Source organism: Pinus tabuliformis, chromosome Q, assembly GCF_031772625.1.
Source record: "Pinus tabuliformis cultivar Carrire ecotype Pingquan chromosome Q, CPIR1, whole genome shotgun sequence".
NCBI classification, from domain to species: Eukaryota; Viridiplantae; Streptophyta; class Pinopsida; order Pinales; family Pinaceae; genus Pinus; species Pinus tabuliformis.
In genome coordinates this window covers 879,138,371-879,159,269 of record NC_142296.1, presented here as the reverse complement: position 1 = coordinate 879,159,269, position 20,899 = coordinate 879,138,371, and the positions used below count along the sequence as shown (strand labels likewise).

Below are 20,899 nucleotides of genomic sequence, written 5' to 3'. Positions count from 1 at the left end.
CTGTGGACAGTCAATTGCATAGGCACTCGGACTAGTGGGCAGTGAAGAAGTTAAGATGACATGTGAAGGCTTGGGCATGTGAGCAGTCACCTGTTGGAGGCTTGATTGAAGTATTGAAGCCATCATAGTTGAAGCTTTGTCAAGACATCCTTGGAGCAACCTATTGAAGACAGTTTGGGCTTTGCTTGACACATCACCAAAGCATTATTGAAGGATACTTGAAGATATTTGGAAGACTTGTAGAAGCTGGTCTTGAAGATATTATTGGAGACCATGATTGTTGAAGTCATCATGAGGTAACCTTGGAGAAATTTGGGTAACATGAAGAGCTGTGGAGAAACCTTCACGAGAAGACAAAAGTTTTCATTGATGAGCTAAGTGACTTGGAGATCGTTTGAGGGCAGTGCTGAAGGTGAAGATATTGTCAGGGTTCGTTGCAAAAGATATTGGAAGCTGTGAGGAATCATTAAACTTATCTTGACGAATTGAAGTTCTAGGTTGGAGCCCTAGTGGATAGGAGTTCTCAAGAAGACTAGGTTGGAGCTTGTACCAAAGATAGGGTTGGAGCCCTAGAGGTTGGAGCCTCATTGAGACAAGGTTGGTGCCTTAAGAAGATAGGGTTGGAGCCCAAGAGGTTGGAGCCTCGTGAAGTCCAAGTCGGTGCTTGGCAAAGTACAAGTTGGAGCCTGGTGGATTGGAGATTGGCGTCTTTATCTAGGGTTGGAGCCCTACACTGTATTGTACTTGATTTATTGTAAAGAAGAGGATTGAAGTCCTCGTTATTTCTGATTAAAAAAAGAATGTATTCTTATTGTTCATTCTGTGTTCTAATTATAAGTGATCTAACTGATAAAAATAACAACTGAAAAGAAATATTGATTAACCCCCCCCCCCCCCCACCCCTCTCAGTATTTCCAACAAAGACATGCCCCATTTGAACAAGTGTGGACCTCAATATGCCTTCCTTAGACAACACATGCCACAAAAGGAGGAAGGCCACCTTGGGCTGGACTGGCCCCGCATAGTGCAATCACCCCTACAAAACCAGTGCCCTTGGAGGTTGCAGAATCCATTCCCAGCATGCCTTGCGTGGTTACCAGTTGCTATTGTGGATGGTTGTTAATACTTTGCTCCATCTCGAAAACCAGCAGAGGGGGCAATCCACAGTGTGCTAGCAAGGAACCAACTTCCTCACTCTGAAGTTTGAGCACTAAATACAAGAGGGCGATGGGAATCTATTTCTGTGAAGAAAACTAAATATGTACATATGATATCTGTAACTTAAAATCACCTTCCATTGAATAAAACAATCACAAATCTCAGAATGAAACCTTAAAATCTTATAGCATGCATCAAAGCTAGAGAAAATCACCTTCCATTGAATAAAACATCAAACCAACATGCTAGGCCATGAACTCGAGTGCCCACAGATGCAGTAAAGTTCAAGGGAATATCAATTTCATACAACTCTTCTTCCTGTGCAAGTGGAATATATTCCATCAGCTGAGAAAAGATAACCCCAAAAGTCTAGCTAGCATAAAATCATAAATGTCTAGATATTTCATGGCAAGAAAATGTAGTAACAAATCAATTGAATTTGATTTCACATAGACAAAAACTCTTAAGTGCTCCATCCTCATTTCCCTTTGTTTGAGTAGTCAAAAAATTACCTTGACCTTTGTAAAGTCAATTGTGTGAGAGATAGGAGGGGCCACAAGCAATCTTGGGTCAAAAGCGTCTACAACAGGCTGTCCAGCAAACACAATGTCAGAATCATTAAAAAGCATTCCTATGAAAAACTTAATTCAAAATAGACTATCACAATAGCACTTCCTAAGCATAGAAAGAAATTCACAACCCAAAGAATCTTTTTGCCGATGAAAAGTGTAAAACATTTCCCTCCTTTTACAAAATGAGCAGTTGAGGCCAAAAATTTTTATTCTTGATTTTCTCTTTACTCATCTATTAAAATTGTATCTAATAAAGACAAAATGTAATATTACCAAAAAAAAATTAAGTGTCTTCCCAAGCAAACGACTTTTGCTTCTTTTAAAATCATCTAATCTGGAAACAACCCATCGCATATTTCTAGAAAGCTCAATCCTTATCATTTATTATTAACAAATAAATTATACTTGGTTCTGCACAACTTGAATGACATAAGGCCTAACTTTTCTGATACAAACTCGAGTGCTTTTGATTTAGCAATACTGACTATGTTCCCAAACAAGTATTGAAGCATCAACCACAACAAAAGAAAACTGACTAATAATGTCACAAGGCCCAAAACTGCCACAAAAACAATGGTAACTGAAAAGGCAATAAAACAAGGGTAACTGACAAGGCAGACGATGACATAAAACTACAGCTTATATCTTGGAACCTTTTATATAGCTAATATTAATATTATAATAGGAGTGATGATAATAAAATACTAATTTAAGGTCCAAGCCTAGCCAGATGCTAAATTGACATATGAGACTCCCTTGTTCGTGGAACAAGAGACCTCATCAGCTCAGTGCTTAGCTTAAGACATGTACATATCCTAACTGCTCCGAATTCTAATTTGTGATCTCCGAGGAAACAAATGTCTGTGACACATTAACCACATCAATATCAACATCCAATATTAGGTATATTACAAAACCATTACTAGCTGAACTACAAACATCAAATACAAAACAGCCACAAGAGAAGAACAGCCTGTTACCCCTCATATTGTATGCCTCTCACCGGTGATTTTCATCACAATCCAGATTCACTTATGATTTTCATTGCATTTGTCAGAGACATGCAAGATGGCACAAATTGAGCGCTTGACATTTACATGAACATTGTTATGGATGCACATATTTTCCTCAGCAATTATGGAATTGCTGACCACCACTGTCAGTGATTGTGAGGTGCCTAGACGAAAGATGATGTTTACAAACTTATCATTGCTGCACCTACAGCATATCAGGATTTTCAGTAATTTACAATGGAGACAACTTAGCTTGATTATAGTCAGTCAGACATCACATGTATTTCAATTTATGGTGGTACACTCAGTGTACATGCTCATCATCTATGAAGAGTGCTTCACCTTTTGCACATGGTATGTTCGTGGTTTAGACCTCTCACCTTGCTAGACAGTTTGATGACATGAACCAATAATGTGTCCTCGAGCCTGGACACATTAGCATTCTTTGGCCGAGTTGGCATCGTAAGAGCACCTTGATATCATTTACTCATGGTTATTCTTAAGTGCTCCCCTTTTCCACACATTCTTAAATGATTCTATCCCTCTCAACAGCAAGTTTTAATGTGTTTTGACTTAGATCGAGACATCATAGTTGACTGCCCTAGCTTAAGTTGATGTTTTTGTCATTTTGATTGGTTCTTGATGACATGGTGTTCTCACATTCATAGTGTAACATCCCCGGCCCCCAGTCGGGCAACACTACATACCCAGAACCCAAAATTCAACAACAAATTCACCAAAATTCCTGCAGAAGCATATAATTTATTAATTTATGATTTCCATTATTAAACCCTAGCTCACTGCTAGAGCCCACCTGTAACTGTGTGCAAATCCCACCATAATTATGTCCCCTGGGTGTTAATCCTAGCATTAAATCCATTAAAAGCTTGTATAATTAACGAGCAATTAGTGCATTTCTTCATTCATTAACATTTATGAAATAATTAGGTTTTTCACCCTACCATTCAGAGTCATATGCAACAGTTATAGTTAGGGCATAGAACCCTAATCAGCAAAACCCAATAAATATAGAACCAGTTTGCACTCAACAACTAGGGTTTATATGCAGCAACTTAAACCCATGCACAAAAGAATAATACATACACATAATTACCAAACCGCAACTAGGATTTATAGCAAAACAGCATCTAATTGTAAAACATGGCACATAAATAAGTGCACAGCGGAGATAATATTCATAATACTAAACCCTGACAAGGCACATGAGCATAAATCAATACACATGGCACAAGAACATTATCTTGCAAAGGAAACCCATCTGGCTATGGGCTCTCCATGATCCACCTTGCCATAGACCACGTGGTTCATAAATCTCAACCACGAGTCACCCCCAAACTAGGGCTACAACTCCATAAGTAACTGTGAAAACCAAATAACCAACACGTAACATCAAACAAGGTACCAACCCAACAAATATGGCTCCCACTCTACCAAACATGTGCCCAACTGGCACACCCCTTCTTTGCGCTCTGGCTGTCCCTCGGCAGTGTCCACCTCTTCAAGGCACCTTACAATCAACCAAGACAATCTTACCTTTGGGCTTGTAGGAGCTTGTGCTGCTCTAGAACTCAAGGACAGGGCTCAATAGCCAGTTGCACGAAAACCCAATTCACAAGAACTCAAATTAGTTGCATGATCCAAGCTTAGGACTCCCTCCCTAAACCATACCCAAGAATGAATAAATCCATAATCTCAATTTCCCCCTTCTTGAGCAAACATATACTTTTTATAACTGCATGGCCTCTCTTTGCCATGTGGCACACCCTGAGCCACATGGACCCTATTACCCACCACTTCGTGGGTGATATCCCCAAGATAAATTTTTCTCCATGATGAACCTCAGTCGGCAGCCAACAACCCCTTGCAGTGTCCTACTAGCTCATTGTGCCATTTCTCTACCACCTGACCCAACCATGTGGTCTCTCACCCACTTGTATTGATCGTATGTTTGAAGGTGGGCCTCTTGAATCTAAAGGTATGTATTGTCATTTGGTAATTGAGTATTTGGTTTACTTATCATGGATACTTTTGGGTATGGATTGATGGGGGGATTTGGCGGAAAAGGTGGGCTTAGTTTGTGCTCTTGTCCCCTTGATCTCTTTTGGATGTTGCCCTTGGATCTTAGTCCCATGGGATCTCCTTTATTGACCATCTCGTTCTAGGGTGGTACTACTTGGGAAACCCTGACTTTGGGTGCGTGGTCCCACTCTGTTATCCACATATATTACTCCCTTTCCACTCACTATACCCCATTCATCATTTCTCCCACCTGGGTCGACATTTCCACTCTTTGTCCACATAGGGCCAGCCTCACTATCCCCTTGCCCCACCTTGGGTCAGGCCTGGAATGATGCCCTGAAGGTTGAAGCAGCTAAAAGAAAAGAAAAACGCATAATTGGCCACACTTAACAGGAAATTGTACCACAAAATGCAAAAGATGGTCGAGACAAAAATAATTAGCACGCAGGCAAAAGCGAATACATGAGCTCTACCCCAATCCAAGGTCAACACCCTGGTTCCATAGGCCCTAGATGAGCTTCCTTTATCATTCAGGAACCCATGATTGTCCCAAACCCTAGAGGAAAATGAACCACCCTACCTAAAAGGGGATAATCACTGTTATATCTTACTTGGAGAACAAGGGGCCACCCCCTTGTCCATCATATTCCAAGGAATTTATTCCTCAGTATGACACTTCATGGCATTTTTAGGCCTTTCGAGGGCCCCGCGACATGTACATATTATTATTTGGCCCGTTGTGAGGCTTATTTTTACACTTGTGAGCTAGTTTTGTGGGCTTGTCACCAATAGGGGGTTTTATTTGCACATTATTTTATCATTAAGGGCTAATGTAGGCCCATAGGCTAATTCAAACCCCTTGCAAAGCTATATATTGATGTTACATTCATTTGGATCATCACTTGACTTGGTATCTCTCTAATCATAGAGAACTTCACATTTTTTCCTTGGAGGATATCTTTGGAGATGGATGAATTTTGACGTATGGATTCAAGCTATTTTACTTGTCTTGGAGCTATTTCTTACAAATGAAATGTTGGTTGGATATATTCTATAACGATGTAAGTAAATTTTGACGTTGTTATTCTTGTTGTTGCATACTACTAAAATTAGGGCTAGTTGTTGCATAATTGAAATGTGGAATTAAGCATGTTTTAGCTAATTTAATGTACGGGCCAATGTTACAAGAACAAAATGTCCTAGAGATTATTTCTCTCGATAAGCTTGCATCATTTGCTTTGAAGTATAAATGTTTGAAGGTCACTTTTCTTTTCTTTCTCTCAACATTGGATGAAGCTGACTTTTCGGGCCTCCTTGATCAGGAAACCAAGACCTTACTCATCATCATCCCTGACTCCATATCCCCAAGTGAATTAGGCACTGATCCCTCAAAAAGGGTGATCATTTTAACCCTCTAGGGCATCAAATTCCCGAGAATTGACCCAAGGAAAAATTTTGATCTCCTACAGGCTAATGCGCTGGAGGGTCCCCTCCTTCTCCTCCAAATTTGAGGCAATTCTAACAGTGGAATCTCCAAGAATCCCATGTTGAAATTTGGTACCGGAGGACAGGTGGTTCCCTTAGGCTTTGATCTTTGGCCTAGGGAAAAGTGTCCAAAAGAATTTAATTTTTCTCCTAAAGTGACTTTATAATTTTATAAAGTTAAATCTAATTTAAAAGTGACTTTAAGTGATAAAGTTATTAAGTCTAATTTTAAAGTGACTTTTATAAAGTCAATGAAAAATTAGAAAGGAAAAGTGACTTTGGAAATAAATGACTAAGTGGGTCTTTATTAAAGTGGGGTGAATTAAAAAATGGAAAGTGAGATTTAAATGAGCATTTAATCTCAGCCATTGATCTAAATCTATTTCAGCCATTGGATTTAGAGATCACCCAAAAGTCACTTGGATCACCCAAAAGTCACTTGGAGTTATATTAAAGGAGGAAAAGGTCATTCATTCTTTCATGAGCAGATTGGGAGAATGAGAGCAAGAGAGCAAGAGAGATTTCTGAGAAGGGAGGAGAAGGAGACAGCAGCTTGGCACACATTCCAAGGCAGCAGTTGAGCAGATTTGTACAGCTGATTCAGCACATAGTGAAAGGCAGATTTTTGCACAAAAATCGAGGAGCAGTTTGCAGATTTTTCTGCACACAAAACGAAGGCCGTACAACATTTATTGCCGTCCTGTTTGCTGTAATTTCCAGATTGCTGTGAGGCACGGGAAAGGAGATAAGTTGTAAATTTGCTTGCTGATTTTTTGCTGAATAATTCTCACTGTAAAAAGGCAATTTTCAGAAATAAAGAAGAGCTCTCAAACTGGTTTTCCCCAAGAGTTGTAGGGGGTTTTTCCAGGGTCAAGTTGACCAAAAATATCAGTGTTTTAATGTGTTTTAATGGCTGTTTTTGATTGCTGATTTTTAATTCTGCAATTTCCAGCATTCTGAAAAATTTCCAAAATTTGTGTTTTCAGCAATATTTATTTTTTTCAGTCTGTTAAATGTATGGTTATGGGAATGGGCATTTAACTACATGGGAGAAATAAGGAGAAACTGAAAACCGGGGTGGGAAAACAGAGATTTTTACATCCCAAGCCCTAGCTCTAGGATCGAATTTTGCCTAGGCATCCCAAGGCTAGACTTCAACAAGATCAATTCAACCTTTTGAAGTAAATATTCTTGTTTGGTCCTTCCCTTTCACCTTGTCCAAGATAGGAACATCATTGGTTCCTACATTCCATCCCCGAACCTAGAATGGGTCCACTTGGCCCCGTGTGGGCCCACATCTCAATAAAGATTATTTGTCAAGGACCATTTGGCAATCCAAGTTTCCCAAGCATTATAGGAATTGAGAACCTCGTCTATAAGCCTATTCCTTCTCCCTCAACCCTCCAATCCTCACCCCTTATCTCTGGAGGATCAAGTCCCTCGCTTAAAGAGAAAGCAAGTTCCATTCTTCACTCCAACCTTGGGAAAGGGCTTCTGGGGCCACTTTCCACCTATCCATTGAGTCATTGACATATACTTTACAAGTGATCCCTACACTACCAGGACTCCTCCCATCAGTGAAAGTTAGTAAAGCGCAGGGAGACTTAGTTGTGGTGACAGTGGGTTAAGCCTCCATCGTTGCCCTTAACCTAGCAGTTTCCCTCTTAGGAAACCCTTTTAGGTCCCCTGCTGGTTTGAGTGGTAACAAGCCCCAAGTGTCCTTTTTCATCAAACACTTGTCACATCACCCCCTTGCCTGCCACTATGGAGTTTTATTGGCCCCCATACTCTTTACGATGGAGTAGGCTCTGTAGCCAGCCACTATTTTATTATTATTATAATATATGTACAAAAGTTACAACGTATTTACAATCTTGGACCTCCGACCATACAGCCAAAACAACATATATACCTAGGCACATTGGCCCCAAAATCTACAAAAACATAAATACATAGGAACGCAGGCCCACAAAATAACTTCGGCACACCACCCTAATAGTCACATACATCCATCTCACCATCCAATACATATTATATACGATTATTACATTAATCGTTCAGGGGTGGAACTAGGGCTGTCACATTCCCCTCCCCCTTATAATAACACTGTCCTCAATGTTCCCTTTTTTCAGCAGTAAACATTAGTCATATCGGATACTTCACTGATAACACAGTATGTTGTCAATCAAAGTGCAATCATCACACACATGCTCAATAAATTGCATGCATACACATCACATATAATATTCCATAACAGATCAGCAAGAGAATGTTTAGAAAAATTTCCTTCTCATTCCCATGCATATCATAGAACTCAGCAGCATAGTTGTTTTGTCTCATGACTTCACTTATGCTTTACTATGCAATTCCCTATCACTGTTATCTGGATATGCATATATTCCTTGACAATACAAGGAACCAAAACTCTCCAGCTTGTTCTTGTAATCGTTAATACAGTGCCTTCATTAGGGCACTTTATATCAATCATTGTCTATTCCCAGATAACCAGTGTACCCTACGCAAATCCCTTTCTTTGAGTGATCATAGTCCTGCTAAATACACATCATGACCTTGTTGCAATCCTATCACAACCTGTGATAGTGCTTGTGATATTCTAATCATATCCCTATTGTATATACCTGTATGGTATGACACCCATTATGGCATTGCTATAATCCTACTGTGTATTTGTCATGACCTGTCAAAAGGCATGTCACAACCTGTCATAAGCATGCCATAACCTATCACAGACCTATTATAGACCTGTTATATAATTGTTATTATCATGGGGTAATACCTATTATAAACCATATAATATAAATCATGTTGTAAATTGATTATCACCCGTTATAAACTGTAACGAAACTGTCACCAAGTTGTGACAACCTGTTATAACCTGTAATATACCTGTCACTTACCTGTGACAAATCTAGTACAACCTGTTATAACCCCTAATAAATTCGCCATACCACCTATACCTGGTTACACCACTTGTATCCATGTAACATAACATATATATGATCCAGTTACAAAGTTGTCATAACTGATCACAACCCTGTGACATCTTATGCATGACCCTGTTGTGCAGCAAAGTGGGTTTCTTTTCCAATATTTTCCCTGTGTTATTGCAAGGCCCCTTTAATTCTACACCCCTTACTTCTCCTTTCCGGGCACTTAAGCAACATACATAATGTTATATTTACCAAGCTCGAAAACCATGTTCTGAGAATTCCTCCAAATATCAGATCTTAAATCTATAACAATTGATTATAAATTCTCTAAGCATGCCCAGCATGCTCCAGCTTTGATTTTTTAACCACACCCCAAGTCTCCCTTCCAGAACAGCTCCTCACACAACTTGTTCATTTGCTAAATATATGACTGAATAATGATGTTGTGTGAATAGCAGATTGAACTGTTATTCTTCTCTATTCATATCTTGAGGTAACAATACAACGGCTGCCCCCGATGTCATTACCATAGGCAGCAATTTCTACTACATAGGTAACAACATCCAGACAAGTTTAAAATACATCAGGCATATTCCCTCTTGTTCTCATATCATCGGGATTATTCATGAGCATTGCCCATCTGCATGTGTCAATCCAAACATCTAACTGTCTCGGAGAATTCTATCTCTAGTCAATTAATTGCATCCCTCCACCATTTAAGGTAGGCCTCACAGCATCAAAACCCTAAATCTAGGTAGGGTTGCTTAAGTCACTAAACTGAGTCCAATTTTCCAAAGGAATGTTAGAACAACTTAATTATTCAATAGATAAGGAATAACATTTTTTCGGTAGCTGCAAACTTGCTTGAAAGACTTATTTAGTCTTGTTGTCTAGCAGCTCTCCAACAATTACACCATCCTTGTTCCGCCTAACATGATCTCAAACTGCCTTTACAACATCTCTTTACAAGCAAAACCAATTCTTGCTTCATGATGCCAAGGAAGTTGACTCAACTTCCTTATGCTGGACAGAATTAGCACTCAGGAGTCTTGTCCTGAATTTCTTGCTTTTCTTTTAACCAACAGCAATTCATACCCTTTTTACCCCTATAGCCTTCCTCTGAGAGTTACTCCAAAATTCTCACCCAGTTTCAAATTTTGGGTTTATCACTGCATTATCCTGAACTCTAGCTGTTTGTTGAGTACTCAATCATCCAATTATGTTACCAGGGCTAAAAGTTATGCCTTCGATAAGCTCAGCCTATTAAGCCTCAAATTTGCCCTTTTGCCACCTGAAATTCCCTCAGAGATTTCCACACAATTTTGCCCTCAGATCAAAATTATGGGTTGCCAATTGTGCTTTGTTTGTAAGTTTTTTAGCATTAATGTTAACATATCAAGACTTTAGTATTATTCTATCAATAGATTAATACACAAATCTATTATGATATATACTACTTTAATACATTAATGTTTTTATATTACTTTAATTCTAATTCCATAATAATATTATACTAACCCTAATAAATTCGGGGTTTTAGCTTTTTAGTCTTATGTTTTAAGGGTTAAGTTTCCCCTCTATCGACTTTTCTCTTCTTCTTTTTCTCTTCTTCTTTCTCGTTATTTATACATTGGCCCCCTCTCTCCTCTCAATCGTTATATCATGATGATGGGTCCTATTTTGGACTTCAAATGTCCACTTAAAAATGGAACTGCGGATCATACTTCGGATACACTCTCTTCTTTAGTCGTGTTCTACTTGAAGTTAAATTTAATTTGGACTATTTACTTGCCCAATTCTAACCTACAGGTTGAAAGTTATAGCCCTAAGAAGTCTGGTTGTTTTTGCAATTTCCTCTTGGCTTCTAGGGCTTAAAATTTAACTTCTAGGTTATATAATCCAATTGTATTTTTAATGTATGGAACAAATCTCTATCTCTATCTCAATGCCTTGTGCTTCTACTCACTTCATTTTTGTTGTAATAACCCCTATGTGGCCTGGCCTCCTCACCAGCCACACCACATCACCTAGCCGGCCACATCACTAGCACATCCTTATCAAACTTCTTCGTCAATGCCACCCATTCATACATTCAGCATACCTCCACTTCGCCTGTTTATATATACATATATGAACATATTGTATATTATTATATATACACATGTGCCACTTCACGCACTCTCAGTCGAAATTTGAATAACATATTATAGTTATATTAACCATTCCTCCTATGAGGCTTCCATCCAACGGTGGCAATGGCCCCGAGCAATCAACGGCACAATTGAATAGCAAACCCCCCCTTCCCACTTGTTGACGTCAGGGGTGGGGAGGGGGGAAAGGGGGGTCTACAATCATGGTTCCATCCACGGTTTCGTGCGTGCAAATCAAACGGTGGAAATTTAACAAATCAGATCAACGAAAAGCGAGGGTGTCCCCTGTGATGTAAGCAGGAGAGGAGGGGTCCACACTCCCAGTTCCAACCCATCCCAGTTTCAATACTTGTCTGAAATTCTCGGCCTTCTTGACTGCAACTCTCGGCCTCCTGTAATGGATGTACCTTTCGCACGTGTAACAAATTTGAGGATCTTTGAGACTTCTCCTTCCCTTCGCTTGGGCAGGCTTCCTTTCTTTGCTCATTCAGCTTGCCTTTTTAGACTTCTTTCACCCTTGATTCACCATCTTGACCTGACTGTAATTTCGTCCTTCTGGGGCTGAGAATGTGCCTTAGTTACAGTCGACACGTGTAAGGAAATGAGCCCAAAGGAGAACTGAAACACTGTGATTTTATCCCTCCTCTTATCCTCTTCCTCTTCGCTTGATGTGAGACCCTTTCTTGTCCTTGATGATCGATCTTCTGTGATCTTCATTGATGATCCTAGAATGAGGCAGAGTCCTCCTATATAGACTTCCTCATCCATGTTTCTAGGCCAACTTGAAGTTGTCTCTAGGCCCGACTTGATGCTTGAGAAGGTCGACTTGTATTTTGCACTATGACTTGGTCTTGGAGAGTTCTTTGACTTGACTTTGACTCCAAAAAATTCTTCTTACAATATCTAACATGCCCAAATGGGTCTTTCATACATGACAATGACTTTAATGACTTGTGGACTCAATGGCAAGCCCTAAGAGCTCACAATGGGATCTTGACCTAAAACTAAATTTCCTTGAGTATGAAACCCATGCCTCAAGTGTGAAAATTTGGAAGACCCAAATTTCTACTACAGCATCTCATTAAGTTTCTTCTATATTGTCAAATAACTGAACAAATTATTTATTGTGCTCTATGTTAAATATCGAAACTAATACACTATAGCCTCGACTAATTAAATTAATATGCAAAAACAAGAATCTGAACAAGAAAGAAATAACAAACAAGTGACACCGTTATTTCTGGACCAATGTCCCTGGAAAAACCCAATGTGGGAAAACCGGTGCAGCAGCTGAGGGTTTGTATTATTAAGCAATAATTTCTGAATACAATCTTTGGATGCCTTGTTGACTATCCAATACAGATAATCTGACTGACAAAGAGATGAGTGAGATATACCTCACACTATCACTGGCGATCCAGCATTGATCCAGCCACTGAATGGCTAGCTTCTAGTTGTTTCTACACAGCTTTTGTGCAATCACTACGCTGCTCTGCGTCACAGCTTCTGGGGCCTACGTCACTCCTTCTCGCTAATCGATTTGCTTTTCGAACTTCGACTTCTGCCCTCCGAGTCTCACACCCCGGCTTTTGGCTCTAGAACTCAACTCTCCAGCAAATTCCAGATCTCCTGTTAGGCTTTGTGTTGCCTCTGTGTGGCTCTACGCTGGCCAGCATGGCCTCTGCACTACCTCTTTTAGATCTCTCTCTGATCTCTCTCTGCCTCCTCTGCAATGTATTCCCGGATCAGAAACCCTTCCTCCAGAAACTATTCCTGCCCCTCACTGCAAGAAATCACTTCGATCTCTCTCCGGCAACTGATGCGCTACTATTCGATCTATGGTCTCTCACTCGATGTGTTTTCCAAATACCCATCAAGCCTCCTCTTATAATCTTCTCATTAAGAACCAACGGCCCAAATTAGATTCTAATCAATGGCTTAGATCATTTTTGCTTGATCCTCGTCTTCTTCTAGAAGTTTCACCCCCAGTTTGATTAATACCCTTTAATTATTTTAATTTCCTAAGTTTAGACTTAGGCACCCATTAAAAATAATTAATTATTTTAATAAAATTGTCTCTGGGTGAAATTTCCCAAAATGATTTCTGGGTATCCTGGAATACATGTGTCCAAGCCTCCCTGCAAATTTTGAGGCTTAGAGCACATCTGATGCTACCAGAAATCAACACCAAGGTCAACAATAATAAATTTATTTTTTTCATCAAATACATAAAATCATGATTACATATGGCCTTATGAAGACCAAAACTAGTTACATATTTCAACATATATTACCTAGTCCTCTTGTGAGGCCCCCATCCAACAGTGGCAATGGCCCTGAGCAATCAACAACATGAACTGAATAGTAGACCCCCCTTCACATTTGCTAATGTCGGGGATGGGGAGGTGGGGAAGGGGGGTCCGCAATCATGGTTCCATCCAAGGTTCCGTGCATGCAGATCAAATGGTGGAAATTTAACAAATCAAATCAATGAAAAGCGAGGGTGTCCCCAGTGATGTAAGCAAGAGAGGGGGGATCCGCACTCCTAGTTCCAACCCATCTCGAAACCTTGCATTGTCTATGATTGTTCATGTCAACTTCTATATTGCCTAACAGAATATTTGTTGAAGTCATTGAATTTATGAAATTCACAACCTACAGAACCTTATCAAGTCCTCCACCCCATGTATTCGTGGAAGTCGTTGGACTCATTAAAGTCACAGTCTAACAAGATCTCGTTTGTATTTGTTGACAACGTTGAAGTTATGAAATTTACAAGCTAACAAAACCTCATCACTCTATGGGTGCTTTAAATGTGTTGATTTCAATACTTTGTTAAACATTGTCAAACAATTTATATGAGGAGGTCTAGATCAATGGAGACCTACAAGGGTCATGAGAGGATCGGCATTGATATCTCAGCCTTAAGTTTAACTTGGCATCTACATCCATCTCAATCATTGTAGGAGCATCAACTGCCCCTTGAATAAAAGAATCATATAAAACGATGATGCAATTTCCCATATTTGGAGAAAAAAATAGGTGCAATGAAAACCTATATCTCATATCTCTACTACCAATTAATGCCATAGCAGCATAAATTTAATCTCCTTGCTTCACATTCATTACAAATTTGCGTTCAAGTATACTTCGAATCTATATACATAGAGTTGGTATCTCGTTGCATAATCTAATAAACTTTGCCTCTAAAAGATACTTTAGAAATTTTCACAATTGTTGATCGTTGCCTTATTCAAAAGCTAACGCTAATGAACTAGGCCCTCTTGGTTTTTGTCCATCATCCAATAATACCACATATCCTATACAATAATTTTGCCACACTCGCATAAGAATTTACCTCCTTTGTTTCACTTTCACTTTCGATTAAATCTATTTGTATTGTATTTAGAATAAGATAAAGAGCAACAAAGGTCTATAATGCTTCAGCAGCAAGCATTCCCATGGTTTCCATGGAGCCAGAGAAATCAGGAAAGTATGATTTCATTACCACGGAAATTGAGTTGTTTTCTCAGCAATGTCTATATTTCATTTCAATATTGATACATTGTGGCATCTTTTTATTAAAGATCGAAAGTCTCTAAATTGCCAACATTTGCCTCATTTAAAGGCTAAAGCTAATGAAGGTTGCAACTAATAAAACAAGTTCTCATGATTTATATCCAATAATACTATAATGATTGTTCTTGTGTCCATATTCCAATACTATTTTTAATGGATTTAGAGGTAGAACTCAAGTAACATAATTATGGTTGGTCATATGCACTCTTCCGAGCAAAACGTGGTTGAATCTAGTAATGATGTGAATGACGCAAATTAATGTGAGTTACCAATCTTCGTTTGACGTGATCAACTTGCCTACTTTGCACTATTATCATCTATAGTGTAATAATCATGTATTTCATAAAAACTATTATCATACATCGTGTGCAAGTAGGGAATCAAAATCTCACGCTGCCAAGCATCCTAAATTGAAATTGTCAACAATTTCTTTTCACATTTTCCAAAACTTATACATGAAACGAATTCCTTAGGACGGCAAACAAAGCCCACTGACTTGGATTCCAAAAGTAGGCGATGAGTATTTTCCAAAGCATATGTTGTGGGAAACATTACCAACCAACTCCAAAGAGGAAAGTAGCGATAAATACAAAATACCATTCCCAATGATTTGTCGCCATAACAGTAATTAAATACAAACAATAAAAAGCCCAAGGCCCACAAAACCACTGACAGAAACAATATAACCTCGCCACAATGGAACCTTTCTTCGAAAGAAAGAAATATATTTGCCCGAAAGATTACGTTCATGAAAATTGAGGCATTTTATCAAATACACATCATGCATCCTTGATACTCCTCGTTCTAAGGCTACAAGCCCAACACTCACCTTAAGGATCACCGTAAAATATAAATCTACCATGTCACACATATTGATAGCTAGCTCCAATCCAGTTAAGATGTTTTGACAAACCATTTGCAAATATGACCTATAAATTTAGCCTTAGCCTTGTATCGGTAGCCCATACAGCCCCAACGATCTAACCGAAGTTCTGATACCACCTCGTAATGTTTGTGGCCCCCAACCGAGCAACGCGACGTACCCAAAACCCAAAATTCACCAATTAATTCACCAAAATTTCTACAAAAGCACATAATTTATGCTTTCCAAGATTAAACCATAGCCCACTGCCAGAGCCCACCTCTAACTTTGTGCAAATCCCTCCGTAATTTTGTCACTTGGGTATTAACACTTGCGAATTACTGCAGTTCTTCAACCATTACGAATTACGCAGTAATTAGGTTTTTCAGCCCACAATTCAAAGCCATACGTAACAATTATAGTTAGGGCATAAAACCCTAATTAACGAAACCCCATAAACACAGAACTAGTTTGCACTCGGCAACTAGGGTTTATATGCAACAAATTAACCCATGTGCAACAGAATAATACATACATATAATTACCAAACCCCAACTAGGGTTTATAGCAAAACAGCATCTAATTGTAAAACATGATACATAAATACAATGCACAATAGAATACATATTCGTAATACCAAACCTTCACATGGCATATGAGCACAAATCAGTACACATGGCACAAGAACACTAATCTTGCAAAGGAAATCCATCTGGCTATAGGCTCTCCACATTCCACCTAACCATACACCCTGTGGTTCATAAATCTCAACCACGGGTCACCCCCGAGCTGGGGTTACAACTCCACAAGCAACAATGAAAACCAAATAACCAACACATAACAATGAACAACGTACCAACCTAGCAAACACAGTTCCAACCACAATCTCCCACTCTCCTAAAACCTGTGCCCAACTGGCACACCCCTTCTCTACACTCTGCCAATCCTTGGACGATGCCCACCTCTTCAGGGTGCCTCATTGCCAACCAACACGGTCTTAGCTCTGGTCTTGCATGAGATCATGATGCTCTTTAGGCACCTTTCTAGCCATAAACCGAAATAACTTTTATTCGGTCCAGAACCCAAGCACGGGTCTAATCAGGCAGTTGCATGAAAACCCAATTCACCAGAACTCCAATTAGTTGCACAGTCCAAGCTCAAAACTCCCCCCCCCAAACCATAACCATGAATGAATAAATCCATAATCTCCATTGCCCCCTTCTCATGGAAACATATACTTTTTATAATTGCATGGCCTCTCTTTGCTATGTGGCATACCATGAGACCACATCAGCCCTAGGCATCTGTTTTCTCGAAACACATTTCCCATCACCACATTTTCTGCAATCGTGGAGTTGCTCAACCCCCCATACTCTTTACCGTGGAGTGGGATCTACAGCCAGCCATTATTTTATTATTATTATAATATATGTACAAAAGTTACATCATATTTACAATATCATCCCTCTAGCCATACAGCCAAACGGCATATATACCTTGGCACACTGGCCCCAAAATCTATAAATAGAAATAAATAGGCATGCAGGCCCGCAAAACAACTTTGGCTCACCAGCCTAATAGTCACATACATTCAAGTAGATTACAGGAAAAAAAATTAAAACTACAAGCTTTCTTAACCCTTTATTCTTCACACTCAGGCCACTGCTTCCCGCCCCTCTTCACGCTAAAGCCATCACATTTCCCCTACAGTCGAATCACGCTGCATCCAAACTGTCAGTGTGGGTTTCATCGTCGACTATGTCAAGCACCTCATCATGGGCCAAATGGAGGATTTTATTGCGGGCTAGGTCGCGATCATTTCCAAGATGACTCTCGGTTAGAATTCACCTACTTGGCCTATCACTCAATTCTCTCTCTATTCATGGGCTTGTGCAAGCCAACTCTTGCCTAGAATTTATGTGAATAGACAATAATAAACTTGAAATATAAACACCCAATCCAGATTTATTTTCAACAATTTATAAAATCATTCGTATATTTTCCCTTCGAAAAAATAAAAATACAACAGTAATTCCATTTATGAGAAATAAACAAAATTACATAAGCACATGCATTAACCATTCAGATGGCTTGTAGCCTAAGAGAGGTAGGCCTCTCTGAATATCTCATCAAAAAACAAAAATTTTTGTTTATGCAATCGAAACTTTGCTAATGTCCAACCCCGCACTCCCTCAGAAATTGTGCCTTTGTCCAGACTTGCACTACCTTCGATTTTGTGCTCAGACAGTCCCTAGAAATCCCTTGGAAAACGTCCCAAACTGCCTTGAAATTCACACACAGGCAGCCCTCAGATTTTTCACTCATACTCCTAAAAATGCGCGAAAGCAGTCCTAAAATCTCTGCTAGGAAAATCACGCACAAGAAACTCGAAATTCTCACACAAACTTCTTGTTTTTCGTGTCAAATTCACCGCAATAAATGCATTAACATTAACCTCAAAACTCGCACCCAATCTTACTCAGATTCTAGGTTAGAGGCTCCTTGGGATTCGAGCTTTTGTAGCAGCTTAGACAAGCCTAAAAATCACGTTGTCAGTCCCTTATGAAGTGCGTTGAGTCTGTGTATCAGCTCTTGGATTGATACCACCAAACTTGTGCCTGTTCTCCTTGGGATATACGTTGTTCCTTTTCTTTTCCAGCTGCAAATGCTATCTCAACCTGCTTTCCCTTCACTTCCTAGCCTTCTCTTCTCCTCTCTAACTCTACACTTGAATAATGAGAGCTCTCCTTGCCTTTTTCCTCCTTTTTTAGTCTCCTTAATGATGAGATGCCCTATCCTTAGCGTCAAGGGTCAAGATTAGATCTCAGCTCTCCTTGATCAAGGGTGGAGATCTAATCTCCCATTAACCCCTTCTTATGTCTTCCCCTTCATTAAAGAGTCTCCCTAGTCACTTTATAGCTTGTTTTTGTACCTTGGTACTTTTTCTCATAAAGTCACTTTAAAAACACAAAGTAACTTTAATATAATAAAGTACCATGTACTTTTTGTACCTCATAAAGTGACTAAAAGGTCACATGACTTTAGTAACTCATAAAGTCGTACTTAAAAAGTTGCTCTCATCTGTACCTTTTCCAACAATCTTTATTACTGAGGAAGGTGTTTCTCACCACTCCCATCTTGTACCTAAAATAGTCATGCCTTCCCCTTGGCAAGGAATTCGTGAGAATGTCTGCAACCTGATCTTCAATGGATATGTACTCAAGCTTCACTGCACCTCTCTAAACACAAACCTAGATAAAGTCATACTTCATCTCAATGTGCTTTGACCATTCATGAAATACTGGATTCTCCTTGAGTTTAATACAGCTCTAATTATCACAGTATATCATAGTTGGTCTAACGTCTGACCAAATAAGACACGCATCATCTTGCGAAGACAAATAGCCTCGCAACTTGCCTGATTAGCTGCAACGTACTCAACCTTCGCAGAACTCAGTGCCACTGATCTCTGCTTCCTACTGAACCACTACACAAATATCGAACCCAACATGAAACAACATCCAGATTTACTCTTCATGTCACTAGCAATGCCTACCTAGTCAGAATCTGTACAACCTGTCAACTTGACTCCATCCCCCCAGATATAGTCCATTCCATAGTCCATTGTGCCCTGTAGGTACTGTAACACATGTTTCGCAGCCACCAAATGCACCCTCCTAGGCTCCATCACAAACTGACTCAACATGTTGTCTATGAAATAGATATTTGGTCTAACGTTGACCAGATACATCAACGAATCGATCAACTGACGATATAAAGTGGGGTCCACCAACTCGGAATCAAAAGCATGCAACTTCTTCCAGTTGGTAATCATTGGAGTAACCATAGGCCTGCGATCCTCCATATGAAAGATCCTCAATATGTCTCGTGCATACCTACCCAGGCCCACAAAGATATGCCCATCCTCCTACCAAACCTCCAACCCTAAAAAATAGTTCATCAGTCCCAGATCAATCATGTTTAACTTTGAAGCAAGATCTCTCTTGTAGTGCTCAATGAGTCTCTCCTCTCATGTAATAAAAAAATCATCCACATACAGGACCTAAATGAGTGGATCCTCGCAAACCATAATGAAATATAGGATCGAATATGCATCAATCAGTGTTGCGGGGGAGCGGCCCCCCCCCCCTTCCCCCCCCCTTCAAACCCGCTCCAGAAGAGCGCTCCCGGCGGTCGGGAGCGGCTCGGGAGCGATTTTCGGGAGCGCGCTCCCGTAAAAAAATTTGCGCTCCCTGGTCTGTGAGGGAGCGCTTCAGGGAGCGATCGCTCCCGCGCTCCCGGAGCGCTTTTTAATGCCGGGAGCGATCGCTCCCTGATCGCTCCCGGGCATTAAAAAACGCTCCAGGAGCGAATTTTAAAAAACCGGGAGCGGTTCGGCGGAAAAAAATTCCGCCGGACCCGAAAAAACAAAAAAAATGAACTAATTTTTTTTGGCTTATAAGCCCAATGGGCCAAAAAAAAATCATTTCAATGAGATTGAGCTTGAGCTTGAGAGCTGAGGAAGAGCAAAGGAGCAAGGAGCAAGAGCTGAGGAGCAAGGAGCCAGAGCTGAGGAGCGAGGAGCAAGTGCCAAGGAGCGAGGAGCAAGCTTGCAGAGGTAAGTAACTTAATCATTTAGTTAGTTTAGTTGGTTAGGTAGTTAGTTTGGTTAGTTTAATTTACCTGTTTGAGTTTAAAGATCATTAATTTAAATTAAATTAATAAATTAAATGAATTAATCCCAATAAACTAAATTAATTTGCAGATTCAAGACTCAAACCCTACAAACATCAAACACGATGGACCTGGGAATTTTTATTAGCATTTTCCTCTTCCTGGTCCCTTTTCTGGTTATTATGGTGGTGGAGAGTAGGAAACGGAGGGGGCCTGAAACTGAAGAGGTGGATGAAGAAGCCGGAGGAAGTCAAATAGGTGAAAACCCCAGTGAGGAGGATGTGGAGGAGGGTGAACATGAGGGTCAAAAAACTAAACAAGACCAAACTCCATTGTGGAAATATGTTCAGAGGGCTGAAACAGGGAGAGGGGGTGGAACCACTAAATTTCATTGCCCCCATTGCAACACTGATTA

General features: G+C 39.8%; 1 protein-coding gene across 2 annotated transcripts in view; it reads right to left on the bottom strand.

Annotated features, from left to right (window-relative positions):
- The window catches only part of LOC149222303 (putative histone-arginine methyltransferase CARM1), a 381,165-nt gene that overhangs the window by 110,391 nt on the left and 249,875 nt on the right, over positions 1-20,899 (bottom strand). For both annotated transcript variants that reach the window (XM_089385353.1, XM_089385354.1), the window contains exons 11-12: positions 1,671-1,748; positions 1,373-1,476 (exon numbers count right to left, since the gene is read on the bottom strand). In XM_089385353.1, coding sequence (XP_089241479.1) covers positions 1,373-1,476; positions 1,671-1,748 — 182 coding nt within the window. The remainder of the gene's footprint in view (positions 1-1,372; positions 1,477-1,670; positions 1,749-20,899) is intronic.